This window comes from Phaethon lepturus, unplaced genomic scaffold, assembly GCF_000687285.1.
Source record: "Phaethon lepturus isolate BGI_N335 unplaced genomic scaffold, ASM68728v1 scaffold45465, whole genome shotgun sequence".
In the NCBI taxonomy this organism is placed as follows: domain Eukaryota; kingdom Metazoa; phylum Chordata; class Aves; order Phaethontiformes; family Phaethontidae; genus Phaethon; species Phaethon lepturus.
Window position 1 is genome coordinate 21992 of NW_010540864.1, and position 13626 is coordinate 35617.

Here is a 13626-nt window from a genome sequence, read left to right on the forward strand (position 1 = left end):
ACAATTATTTGGCTGATTTTAAGGTGGCTGTTGCCCACCTTCTGTGCAGTGGCATAATGTAGCTGTACTCAAATATTGGCTTCCTCTATGGTTTGAAATCCTCTGGCCGGATCTTCATCTCAACTCTCTTCAATGAATAGGTTGATCCATGCCATCCATACCAGGTGATGCCATCCATGTTCTTGGTGTGTTCTCCTTTGCGGTAGTAAACCCCATTCAGATTGGAATCTGTGCAGCAGTTGTACCAATATCCACCTTTTTAGAAAACAAATTAATAGATTCCTGGTGAGCCATTTACTTAAAACAGGTATGTTTTTGTATTAGCAATTATTGCTCTTTCTGAAGGAGAGTGACCAGAATGCAGCATTTAATCCCTGGAGTCTATGGCCTTAATAGCTGGGATTGCAGGTAAATTCAAAACTTAACATAGATACTAAATACATAAAGGCTTTACAGTTCCATAGTCAAATTAGTCCAGTAGCTTTTCATTTAGTTGCTCATTCCTCTTAGAATATTTCCTTGACATGTTTCTGACTCTGAGAATTAGCATAGGAAGTGAATTTGGGTTCTTAGCTTAGGCATCTTAAGGCGTTTAAAAGGTTTCTGGACTCTGCAAGCAAGCTGCACTCTTTGATATCAACAATTTTATTTGCATGTCGCTTGGGGGCACAATGGGGAAATTAAAAATGAAGGGCAAGTCGCAGGGAAGACAATTATCTTTGTGACATACCTCATATAAAGATAATAAATTGAATGAAAAGAGTAACCTCATTAGAGGCTGTTAATAGAGTAGGAATAAAGATTAGAATTTAGGTTGAACCTTGAGGTGCATGTAGGATAATAATGTAGGATATTAGAATTAGAATAATTACAAGTCCCTAATACTAGAACTTGAAACCTCATAAAAATATAAGAAAAAGTAAAAACCTTATAGATATACAGGAATAACTTCCTGCATCACTGAATTGCATCAACATCTGAGGTAGCCTGGCAGATATGCATAACGGGCCGGATAACAGTATATGTAAGTGAGAGCATACACTAAATTATTTGAAGAGTATTGATGTCTATAACATACAGTCTGGCTCTTTGCAAATCAGCTTCAACTGCCAGATTTCCCATATAACTGATGAGTGTGTGTTCCAGAATTCGTTACCTCTCCCTTCATTTGCCATCCAGATATTAGTTACTAGTTACTTGGAAAGAGGGATCCTTGGGTTCTCTACAAATTACCCATGCAGTTGTTTATGCATGTTTTACCTTTACGGAACTGGGCGCAGTCATCCACACACTTGTCATTGTCCTTGTCCTTCGTGCTGAAGGCTGTGTTGTTGTGATACCTTAGGGAATCACGCCCTGTGTTGCCAGTGTAGTTCCCCACAAAAAGACGATAGCTATTGACTTCATTGCTTAGGGTGAATTGCTTATATTGCGCATAGCGTATGTTACCTTCCCAGTCCTGCCACAGAACAATGAAGAAATAGGTCACATTAGAATAGTTATGAAAAGACTCAACCATCTATGGCTATATACAGTGCATGTTGTGTATGTTTTCTCAGTGCTAGATTTTTTTCGTGAGTTTTTTTCTGTCTCGGGCTGCAAAACATACCTGTTAAGACAAAGAAACTTTCAAAAGCAAAGCGTCATATTTCCAAGTCTTATTTGCACTGGTATTAAACAATATGTATGGAAACCTGGTGCACAGCTCATGCATTCAACATTCTTGTCTCCTAGTGTGCTACCTCAAGTAATTTTTTTTTTCTCCCCCTCTGAAACAATGACTTTTAAATATAAAGCCTTTCAGCTTACTTTTTGTTAATACATATCCCATCCCTCAAAGCTATTGTACCAGCTATAAACTAGTGTAAGTCAAACCCAAGCCTTTAATAGACTGTGGAAATTGTTTTGTGGTAATACAATGAGAACTCTTGTACACGGGCTGGAAGGAAGTGCTGCAAAAGGAGAAAAGTCTTTGAAACTTCACAGGGCATCTCTGTGAATCTTTAAGTCTGAGGTGGTCAGAAGTTTGATCTGTCTGCAGCAGGTTCTGCAGGATTCTCTAGAGCCCCGCATGTTCCCTAAGACACAATGTGTATGCAGACAGAAGGCTGTCCTACTGACTTTGCATGGTGAGCATAATTCTGTCTTGTCCTTGAATGTATCGCTAGGTCTAGCCTACCTCCTTCTCCTGTAATTAAAGCATGCAAATTCTTTGGGCCTTTTATAGAGATAGGAGACTCTATCTGCTTCTAGAGTCACTTTGTACAAAAAGCCTTTTGCTGCTGAAATTAAAAACTTTAATTAATTTAATTAATTACCTCTAACTCCACTCGCAGAACAGTGGGGCGTCTTGAAAGGCGGTAGATATTTTCATTTCCCAGCCAAAAATCTCCCCGAATGTTTCCAAATCCTTCCCTGTATTGTTTCCAGTCCCTGTTGAAAGATGTCAAACCAACTTTACGTCTTTGGATGATAGTCCAGCCACCTCCATCTGTCTCCATGTCACAGAACACCTAGAACAAGAAAAAAGGCAGTGTTTACTTGTCAGTAACCTTAGGAAGGTTCAGTTCTCTTAACACAAGACCTGACATCATTTCCAGATTTCACAACTTGAAGAAATTCCTGTTTAGTTTAAGCCATGTAAAAAAATTTCCTAAACAAACCCTTTTTCTGTTTTCCCTCTTAAATGTACACTCTTCCCTTCCTTGAAGTTTGCCTACATAAAGATGCTGATTCAAAGTGCGTAACTCAGTATGTGCTCTTTTAATCTCTAGGTAGATAAGTATTTCTTGATTTTATTTGAAAAGACATGTAATATACATTTCGTGCTTGACATCCTTACCTCCAGATCTGGACTCCCCAAAAATTCATCAGGAGGTAGTTTGTAAACACCAGAGATTCGGTAGTTCCTCTGGTAAAGTGATGAGCAGTCATAGACAGCATCTACTTGAATCAGAACCAGAAAGTAAGAATCTGAACAGCAAGAACAACCCCCTTATATGTGTGGTTTCTGTAAAGCTTAGTTTGTAGTACAGGGAGTAATTAAGTGAAGACTACTTCCCACAAGTCTAATGTTTTCCTGAAGCGGTTTAATTCTGATCAATGCATGCATTAGAAAAAGACATTGTAGTACTGAGACTGTTATGTTTTCTTTTTCTTTTTTTTTTTACCTCTTCTATCCAAAGAGACATGTCTGCTTTTTCTTCACATTGCTATTGTGTGTGTCTCTGATGGAAGGTAAAAAGGTATATATTTGCTGTCCCGCGCCCCCAGTAATAAAGGCTTATCTAATAGAATGGCTAGGCCTGCTGCCAGATGCCTGTTTTGGTTGTGTGTTTGAACAGGTTAACCAAGTTTGCGGATAAGGCATATTTGCTCAGCACTTTTTGCACTACAGCCTGTGACAGAGATGGTGGCTTTTAGCTGCAGTCAATCTGTCAGTCTCTGCAAGCCTCCTTTACTCACGGTGCAGAAGCTGACTTGAAGGTGGTAAAATGCACAGATATTCTTCTGAGGAAGATAAAATAGCTGAAGCAAGGCTTTATCCATTCTGAAAGTTTTAAATTTAAAAGACGCATCTGTTTTAAATACCTTCTGAGACAGTTTATTCTGTCTGTTACTGTATTTTTTCCAAGCCTTTACTACAGCTCCAAAGAGATTTGTTATGGTATAATTTTTGTTTAAGACCTACTGTAAACAGTGATGTTGTCAAAACTAGCCAAATGGAACTTTTTGTGAGAAGAATTTAGTAAATAGATTTAGAAGTTTTTCCTTTGTATAAAAAAAAAAAAAAAAAAAAAAGTCTTTTGTGAAACACCGTCACCCCAGACAAAAGCAGTTGCATTTTAAGGAATTTATAAGCTTGTTGTAGTGAATTTCATTTTAAGAGAAAAGTTGACAAAAATGACACTTCCTTCTTCTAGAAGTGGCTTTACAGGTAGCTGACCTACAAAGTGCACCTGCATTCCATGTTTAGTACAGGCCTGTGCAATCACTGTGTGCAGTGGAATTTTCCCTCAGGGAAGACAGAATTTTGAACAATTTAACTGTGTTCTGGCTAGGCTTATATCACAGTTTGCATCTTGCATCATCTACAGCCTTGAGTTTTCGAGAATTATCATTCGCATAATGAATCACTCTTTTACTCTGGTTGAGAGATAGTCATAAAGATACAGTTGCAAATCTCCAGTAAAGCTTGGAGAGCATTTCTAATTGTTTTACCAACTTCTAGTCCCCTGTCAGCACTGTGAGCTTGGGATATTACTGCCAGGGCCATTCCCTGACAAAGCCAGCTCCCTTTTTTTCGGATTGGTACTGTAGTGCTCAGAAAATGAAATATTAGACAGAGTTCCTCACTGTACAAATACAATACCTGTTCAGTTTTTCCACTTCTTGATAACAGACATACAGATATTAAAATAGAGCTGGACCTTTGAACTTCTGACAGATGAAACTAGTTTTCTCAGGATCACCTGCCTACAGAAGTACTTTAAGCAGAAGTATCCAGTAAGCATACTTGCTAATCACATTAGTGGGACACGCTAGCATTAAGAACCAGTCATTAGTTCATTTTGTACATGAAGAGGTGTATCTGGGAGCTTGGCAACTCCCTTCTTACCAGCTGAAGTTTGTGTGACCGTCTGAGCTGCCTGGAGTTGCATGATATCTATCTGGTTGTTCATTTCGGAGTATTTGCTCTCAGCATCAATGAGGCGGGACTCCATCTGCTTGGTGCTCCCTTCCAGCTCCATCACCTGCATGACCACGTTCACCCAGTCACCTTCTTGCTTCTTGCTCAGCTCCTGCAGCATTCTGCTTAGGTTGGCTACTTGCAACTTGAGCTCCTTAATCTCATCGCAGCAGCCTGTCATCTTGGACTGTGCATTCCCATTGATTGTTCTCCTTTTAGGAGGCTTCTGCAGCAGTGCTGGATAGATTGCCACAGACACAGTGACAATGCAGAGCCATGCCAGCTGAGCAGTGGATCTTGCTGGCATTTTTGCTTACAGCAACAGAAAACTTCCAGCTGACTGCGAGTAGTCTGAATGCAGCTGGGGTAGGTATGAAATTTTCTGCAAGTGCTACAGCAGACTGGTACCTAGCCGTCTTCCAATGAAGTGAGTCTCTGAAGGTGGAGCCTGAAGAAGTAGCCTTATTTTCAGACCCCTCCTGTCGAAGTTTATGCACTTTGGAAGTCTGTCTCGAAGCATCTTATATACTATTTTTCTGTTTACCTCCACCCCCCTGAAGCTATGAAGAGCTTTCTGGCCCCTCCCAGTTCATCTGTTCGTATCAGGTGTTTACAGGGTGAAATTGGAACAAGTTTCAGCCAAGAAAGGTTAGGAGAGCAGGAGAGACTTCATTCAGTTCTGTCTTGAAGGGGTGTGGGAGAGGGCTAGGAAATGAGGAGAGTTTCCAGCAATTATTGCCTTTTGGATTGTAGCCCTCTTGGTGACTAGTTCTGGCACTTCAGTAACATAAGAGCATTAGAGGTCCAGAATGTGAAAAGGCTGTCCAAACAGGATGAGTTTATAAAAGTTCAAGGAAGGTAACACCCTAGCAGGTAGCCAGCCCTAGCTGCAATAGGTCCTACTAACATATTCCCCAGAAGTTGTAGGGAGTAACTCTATATTTGCAGTATTTCTTAATTTAGAAAATATTTTGGCAAATTCATCATTTCACCATCTAATCCTCCTCTCTCTGGATGCTGGTGTCTCAGCACTATTTGTATTGTAGAATTTGGTGCTGTTTTAGAGATGGGATATCTCTAAAAAAAAAAAAACCTGTGAGGGTGGGATGGAAAGAAGTCTGCAAAATATGTAAGTCAAAACTCATGCCTCTACTCACAGTGGACAAGCAAAAGGACGTTAATTAAGTAATGCTGAAAGAGAGTCTACTTAAAATTGACAAGGGATGGGTTTTTTGTAGGCGATGTCATCCGCGTAACTCCAGTATTACGGAGAACAGTTTATTAACAGGATTTGAAGAGAGGCAAATCTATGGGTAATTAAAATGTCCACAGTTACATAAAAGTGTAGGTTTAAGAGTAAATCTTAAATCTTTAGGCATTCTAAGTATAGGTCAAGTATCAGCTGGCTGAGGTAGTGACTTCGATGTCCTCTCATATCTTTTAACAGTTCAAAAGCTGATTATAGCTGTTTGATCCTAAAGTAGAACTGCTTCAGCAGTGTTGTAGCCTTTTGCAAAAGGTCTGCAACTTTTGTTCTAGATCCTTACGGATAAGTTGTTTCTCCACAGGCCAGCTACTCTGTAATCGCCTGACGTGTTGGTTCTTGCATCTTCCTGCAAAGTTTCTGGTTGTGATAACTGGCAGAGAGAAGATGCAAATGGAGGAGTAAATGGGTCATGCATCTGTTCCTGGGATATTTATATTAAATGAATGCCATTTAAATTTAAATGCCATTTAAATGCCATTAAAGCTTCTTGTTGTCCACAAAACCAAAAGAAAGCTAATCTTGCTCCTTTTACAAAGAAAAGGAGAACAAACCCAACTGAGACATGCTATCCCATCTAGACTTCTTTTGCTGATCCAAAGTGGCTGCAGGATTTCTGCTTAATTAGAAAAGATTAGAAAAGCCTTGGTGATATGACATCCACTTTCAGAGAATTAGGAAGCACAATTTCTTGTTGGTGCAGCTTCTCTTCCTCCTTAGCTGTGTTACGCTTCTTGCTAGATGCTTTGTTTCTGCCTCTGATTTGCACCACAGCTGGCTAATAATTTTTCTGCAGAACAGTAATGAGAGGCTCTGTGGGGTGCAAAGATTTAGGAAGATGAAAGCATCAAAGCACTGAAGGGGTAGAATATGAATACAGATGTTTCATAAACCTGAATTTTCTTAGAAGAAGAAGAGGGGATCTTTTGGAGGAGGTCGGAATTAGACATCTCCAAACAGGCAACGTAAGTGTCTTGAGTTTCATTGTGGGTGATTGCCTGTGTGCTGTACTTCAGGCAGAAACCACTGTAGTCTGTAGTATCAGCTGGTGAGGCTACTGTGTGGTATTGGTGTCATGAGATATTAGAAATATGCAGGTACAATTTGGTTAAAGTACTGATGGTACCTCCATAGCAGACCATAGGTTTCAGTCACGTTTTCGTCATGGACATTCCAGAAACCTTCCATAGCAAAATTGCTTTTTATACTTCAGACCAGAAAGTGCCACTGCACACAGATGAAAGCCTGACCTTTTTGTTCTGCCTCTAATCCTGTCTGAGCCCTCTTCCAGCTGGAGCTTCTGTCATTCCCAGGGGCAAATTCTTCTCAGGCTTCCTGTGATGAGAAACGTGTTTTTGTCGAAGTTGGAACAAAGAATAGGACAGGCCAGACTCTGGCTTCTCCGCCCCAAAAAGCCACCCTGCTAACACCCCGTCGTGTTACATAGGACTTCAATCCATTCTGCTGCTGCTCACTCACCATAACTCTTCTGTCTTGTACAGTCTGAATTTCACACACAGTTACATCATGAGGGGCAGATGTGCAAGAGGGAGCCACTTGAAGGTCCATGCACTCCCTCTTGATACAAATTTTGGAAGGATCCAGGATTCAGTGAAACTCTGTTGCACACAGATGTTACGAAACAGTGCAGAAAGGCCTCCAAATCCCCTGTCTAAACTGGAGTATTTAACTGAAAAATGAGACAGCCAGGGTCTTATTTTGGGTTCAGCCTCTGATTTGTGTATCATAATGCAAGCCATCTTTCTTTTGCACACTTTGATTTACCTGCTTTAAAACAGAGATAATACTTCTTTGTTCTCTCACTTTGTTCTGTTTAAGGGGGTGACAACAGACATATTATGCAGGAATGGAAAAGAGCACAAATCTTCCCATCTGTCATTACTTTTGAGGAAGCATTAAGAGAGATTTGGGCAGACAGATCTCTCTTGGCAGAGACCTTAGCCTTAATGGAATTTGACTCCTTTATGAGTATTTGAAAGATGAATCTTTCCCTGTTGCAGGGAGAACTGAGTGTAGTCCCTTAGGCAGTAATAGCTACTGATGCTAGTCATTGCCAGATTAGATCATCTGTAGAAGTTGACAGTCTGTAGGAAACTGTTCCACTGTTATGGACTGGTGTACTTACAACTTGAATTCAGGATCCTGTTATACCTTGGAAACAGACATAGTTTTGGGCATAGCTAGGGAGAAGCTAGTTTTGTGATTACTGAGCGGATCGTAGTCCTGTTTTTTTCTTTTCCCAGTACCGAAAGAGAAATCGAGTACCATTTGGTCTGAAATCCATCGCCCTAGTTTTCCTCCATTATGTTTTGTATGTGGAAATATTCTGCTACATGGTAGCTAGAAAGATGAGATTCTAAAGTCAAGAACATGAGGCACATCCTTTTTGACTTCATTAATGATGTAGCTTTGAAGTGGTTGGGAGAATTGAGTCTAAACATGTGGGCAGTTAGTATGTACCCTATGCTTATAGTGTTGGTTGATGTTACCAAATTCAATTACATTAGTATTACTTGATTAGAAGCAGATAACTCTTGTCCCTGGAGGGCCAGATTAAGTCAGAGTTGGGTTTAAATGGCTGTCTTCTCTGTTGTGGGAAGCTGTTGTGGCAGGTATATGTGAAGCTGAGACAAGAAGAAAAGCTCAGTGCCCTGTGGCTATTTATTTGGTAGCCAGTCATTGCAAAACCCTTAATATGCATCCGGAAAATGCTTAGAATCTAGCATTCCTGGTGCTTGCTGAGATGGCAAAGGCTCTCATTAGTTCTCCGCTGGCAGATCGCCGAGGTCCATACTTTGTCAAAGCTCTGTGAAATACTGCTTTCCCCTCCCAGGAAACATGAAGGTGTTCACCTTCAGCCAGAAGGCTTTGGAGATGCTCATAAGCATTTTAACATTCACTCTGCTATAGTTTTACAATAATGACTAAATCCCTAGTAAAGTCAAATAAAATTGCTGCCTGCTGTAAATAATTATTGTAAATCTCTGAAGTTACATAGGAACAGGTAGAACAAGTGCGAGAGCCTGATAAGAAACAAAACACTGATACTTCCTACAATAATTTGTGATTTCTTTTTTATTTAATGTATCCTTTTTTTGCATAACCAATACACAAAGACTCTGGCTCTGTGTTTCATCTTTTTCTGCTAAATATCGTCTTTGTCAACTTTTTTTCTTCTCTGCCTTCACTGATTCTGGTTAGTAAAGAATAAGTGATACAAAACCTTTTGCAGCCTGAGCAACAGGGCTGGCTAAGAATTTTATTGTAACGGTTTTCACTGCTTTTCCTTTCAAAGATCATGGATGCTTTTATTTGATTTGTAAGCATGTATATCAAGATTGGGAATTTAGCCAATTTTAATGCCTGTGATCTATGTGGCGCACCCTTGCTGAAAAGCTGAAGGGGCTGCTACTCTGGCCTGTAAGTAGTCAATCTGTTTGTTGGAAACAGCTCTTTGCTGGTATTGGTTTCTCCAACTATTTGTTCCCAACATGGGTATAATTTTTTTAGTGGCATGAGGGAGATGCATTGGTTTTTAGAGTTGTTTGGGGGGCAATTGGTTGTTTTCTCAGGTTTGTTGAATCAAGGACTCAGGATGCCTGAACACAAATAAACTGGAGAATTGGGGAAACTGGCCAACAAAGCCAATTCCTTTTGCCAGGGGATTATCTGTTCCCCAAAGTATCCACAAAGTAGCAGTGCCCTTCACTTCTAATCCCAGAAGCAAGCTCTCAGCACTTCTTCAGAAGGAAAAACAAGCTTGGCTTAGTTTGGTAAAATCTGTCACACAGAAGAGCTTCTTAAACAAACTTGGGAAGACTTAAAGAGTTTGGCTTCTTGTCTAGACTTTGCACACAAGCTGCTTTATTGAGAAAATAAGATTTCTCTACCAAGTTTTGAGATGCTTTCTGGCAATAGGAAGTGTGTGTGTTCCCTGACAGATAAGCTTGGGACCTCCTGAATAGACTCTGTTAAAAGAAAGTTTTTCATTTTGATGGGAAAATAAGAAAGGGTCATGTCTCTTACTTCTGAGTTCTTGAAAACTTAATATGTTTTGAGTGACAGAGAATATTGTTAGAGACCTCAAAGATAATGGAAGACTGGAAAGCTCCCAGGACGGTATAAAAGAGACAATTTCTAGTAAATGTTAGACCACCTATGCCTGCGGTTTGTGGAGGAGTGAAGTCCATCGTTTGGTTGCTCTTCCTGCTGAAGACAGTGAAGTTGTTTTTCATTCCCTGTTCATGTCTGGTTTCTGTTTAAAATATATAAGCAATAGGAACAATCTTAAATATTGATTATTTTTTTAGTGATTCTAGCACAGTATGCTACATTTTAGTCCTTTGCCCATCTAAGACTTACATTTTTATTTGATGTCTCAATAATCAAACAGTAGGTTTATATAACCTTTCACTACTAATAAAATTCAAAGATTTAAGATTTTTGCCCAAGATTTTTATATCAGGGAGTTTGCCAAGGGTAGTCACTTTTTCCAATTACTATGTCATTCCATCCCTACAAAATTTTTTTCATCAGAAGGCTTGTCACATTTTAGTATCCTACTCATCATGATAAAGTGCTACAAATAGGTTAGGGCTGGACAGGAGGATTGGATGTTATCCTGGCTACAGTGCAGATATTGATTAATAAATGGGGAAAAAATAATCTATAATCTTGGATTTAACTGTCTTCTCACAAAGCTTTCTGTGCCAGTCTCATTTCCTTATCCAGCTGCCCCTTACAGCTGCTGAAGATTGTGTACTTGGAATATAGGAATTAATGCTTTTGTTACTGTGATGGATATCAATTTTAATTCTATGGTGCTGCATTATGTAATTATGCAGTAAGTTCAGGTGGGCCAAACTCATACAAAACTTTATTGATGGAAATCAATTTTCCAACTGATTGATTCTGGTTTTGAAGGAAAGTGTAAGGATCTTACGTTGTTTCTGCTGATCACTTTGTTCATTGCATAAAATGTGAAATCAAATGGGTATTAAACAGTGAAATTACTGCATTAGTTCAAAGTATATAAAAATCTTGTTGATATGACTGAGGCAATCTTGTTATTTCTGTGGACTCCCATTTTAATAGTCTACCTGCAAACATGAGGACAGCTCTGTCTTGAAATAGTTTCATGTGGCATTTAAAATACATGATTTTGAAATATTTTACTTGAACATGAATACTGGAAGACTCTGCCGGTCCATACCAGGCAGCATAGCTGAATACTTAGGCCTTTCCTGAAAGATAACATATGTAACCTATGACATACCAAATCTATACCTAAAAACTTTAAAGAAAGCAGATACAATAGTTGTCTTCTATGGCCTGCTGCCAAGCCCTGAAGTAAAGTAGGTGGTAGTGGTGGCTTTTTTCTAGCTTCTAAACAAAAATGAACAGATTAATATGTTCTCTCCTTAGTGGATATGGTGAAAAATTGATCTTCGCCTTAATATTAAACTTCATATTGTCCTGAATTAGGAACAACTGCAAGGACACCTCCCAGTAAACAAAGACTTAAGTTACTGTCTGCTGAGTTAGCCAGCAGCATTGTTTCTGTCTTGAGAGATGTTTTCCCACCTTCTCCTTTAATCCAGAAAGATTCTGTAGTTATCTTTTTCCAGATACAAGGAGAAATCTATCCCTCTGGTTCTAATCCGGTAAACTGCCCTGATTTCCAGCAGCAACACTCTGACTAAAACCCCCTGGCACCTCTGCCTGGCTGGAATATTAGCCCTTCGGGGCCTCTTCTATGTGCCTGGATGCTTTTCTGTAGTGTTTTTCATGCTGTCTGGTCTCCAACATAGTAACTAGAGAACAGCTCTGTAGTGCTTTAAGTGCGTTACAAAATTTAAGAAAATTCTGCCTGAGTGCAGACCTCATCAGATCTGTAGGGAGAGAGGCAACACCTCAATGGTAGGAAGGCGAAAGGGTTGGGAAGCACAGAATGCCATGATTTCTAGATGTGTATTTTGAATGCGTTAACAGGACTCCATGTGGAAATGCTTTTCCAAGAGGAGTACAATCTGCAGGCCCCCTCTCAGAGAATTTGTAGGCAGAGAGTTGTGGGTCTGTTGAAAACACATTCCAGTCAGCTGTGGTAGTAGTGATTTCTGGGAACAGTCAATGTATTTCCAACAATCAGAGCACACTGAATCCAGAGGCTGAGAAAAAGCAGAAGTCTGAGGTCTTTTCAAAACAAACAAAAAAAATCCCAAACACCACAGGATCAGAAACTGTGTTTCCCTTAGCCTGTAAAACTGAATAGCAAAATGATGCAGTGATTACTGAGGTTTTATTACTCTGTTCAGCCATATTAATAAAACCCACTTTGATGCATGAATCTTGCTTTGGAGGGATTTTTGTACTCTTCCCGACAGTTGTACTTCTCTGTCTTAAGGTCCATTTCTGACAAAGCAGTGAATGTTGTTGCTCGCCCCTCCCCTCCATTTTGTGTATATGCTATTTTAATATGTTACATCAAAACATTAAATAATTGACAGGAGATTTACCGGTCAGTGGCTTATCCTAGTCAACAAAATTACCTATCTTTACTGACTGTGTGGGCTATTTGTTAATTTGCACTGTCAATTGTTACAAGAGAGTAATTTATGATTAATAATGAAAACATGGTATTGTATCTACTGCTGTGTATTCTTTTAAATCAAACTCTTTCTCCTTCCCCTTCCCTTCTTTCCCCTCCCTTTGCTTAAACCTAGTCACAGACAGCTTTGAAACATTTAATTCTACTTTGGACAGCCAAGAAAGTACAAAACAAAAAAAGAGTAATTGAGTGCACCAGGGAGCATCAGCAAAAGAGCAGTGTTAATTGTTGAAGAATAAAAGATAACGGCCAATGTTGTCAGGAAGCGTTGACAAGAAAGATAAGTTGGAAGTAATTAACTGTCTGACATGCTGGAAGTGATGTGTCTGCCAATGGCTCTTTAAGTCATCAGGATATGAAATGTGACAGCCATTTATCACTTTTATGAGGCACTGCTGCCTAGCTTTCCCTTGGGAAGCACGGAGGTAGTATGTTCTTTGACTATCTGGCTGAAAAAAGGCATGGATGTATTTCAGGTGCTTCCATTTCTGGGTGCTTGTCATCTTGAACTGTGATTATGGTGCATTCTTAACCTGACTAAATCAGATTTGAGCTGAAGCCATTCTACGGTCCAATTTCCAAGAGTATTTTACTTGACCTTCCCAGATATCCAGAGTGTGTCTAGGAGCTTGGTTCTTTAGCTATCAGGGAAGGAAACTTCCACAGGCAGAAGAAATACAGCACTCATTTGAAAATTTTCCCTATTTTGTCTGTTCAGAGTACTCCCTTTAATACCATAGATTTCCTTGTCTCTTACTGATCAACAGGCCTCTCATGGGGGGGAAATATGCAATCATTCTGATGATAGCAGGCGAGAAGGGACATTTCTGAAAGCTGCCTATACAGCAGCATGTTCAAAGGCCACTGATAGTCTCTTTGCATTGCTCTCGGTTGATATGTTTTGTTTTGTTAGGTTATGCTGTTTCTGTTCCAAAAGTTAACTAGTATTAATATTGGACTATAGGGTATGTTGTAGCATGCTCAGGTGTTGTGATGTTGCTTTGAACAACTTGCACTCCTTGTTCTCCAGCACCACTAGGGAAA

The 13626-nt window shown here is 39.7% G+C and overlaps 2 protein-coding genes across 2 annotated transcripts in view; one reads left to right on the forward strand and one right to left on the reverse strand.

Moving 5' to 3' along the window:
* MTOR (mechanistic target of rapamycin (serine/threonine kinase)) overlaps positions 1 to 13626 on the forward strand; it is a 65720-nt gene that overhangs the window by 21137 nt on the left and 30957 nt on the right.
* Positions 86 to 4997, reverse strand: ANGPTL7 (angiopoietin-like 7). Its single transcript, XM_010287542.1, has 5 exons — positions 4619 to 4997; positions 2843 to 2943; positions 2319 to 2513; positions 1261 to 1459; positions 86 to 255 (listed from the first exon to the last, which is right to left on the reverse strand). The coding sequence occupies exons 1-5, from the start codon at positions 4995 to 4997 to the stop codon at positions 86 to 88; spliced, it is 1044 nt and encodes a 347-aa protein (XP_010285844.1).

What these genes read in the sequence shown, in the direction of transcription:
- ANGPTL7 (XM_010287542.1), bottom strand. Translation starts at nt 4,997, where the DNA reads ATGCCAGCAAGATCCACTGCTCAGCTGGCATGGCTCTGCATTGTCACT. An exon ending in TTCTGCGAGTGGAGTTAGAG is followed by an intron (nt 1,460 to 2,318) that starts GTAATTAATTAA and finishes GTTCTGTGGCAG; the next exon opens with GACTGGGAAGGTAACATACG. An exon ending in CTGCGCCCAGTTCCGTAAAG is followed by an intron (nt 256 to 1,260) that starts GTAAAACATGCA and finishes TTTTCTAAAAAG; the next exon opens with GTGGATATTGGTACAACTGC.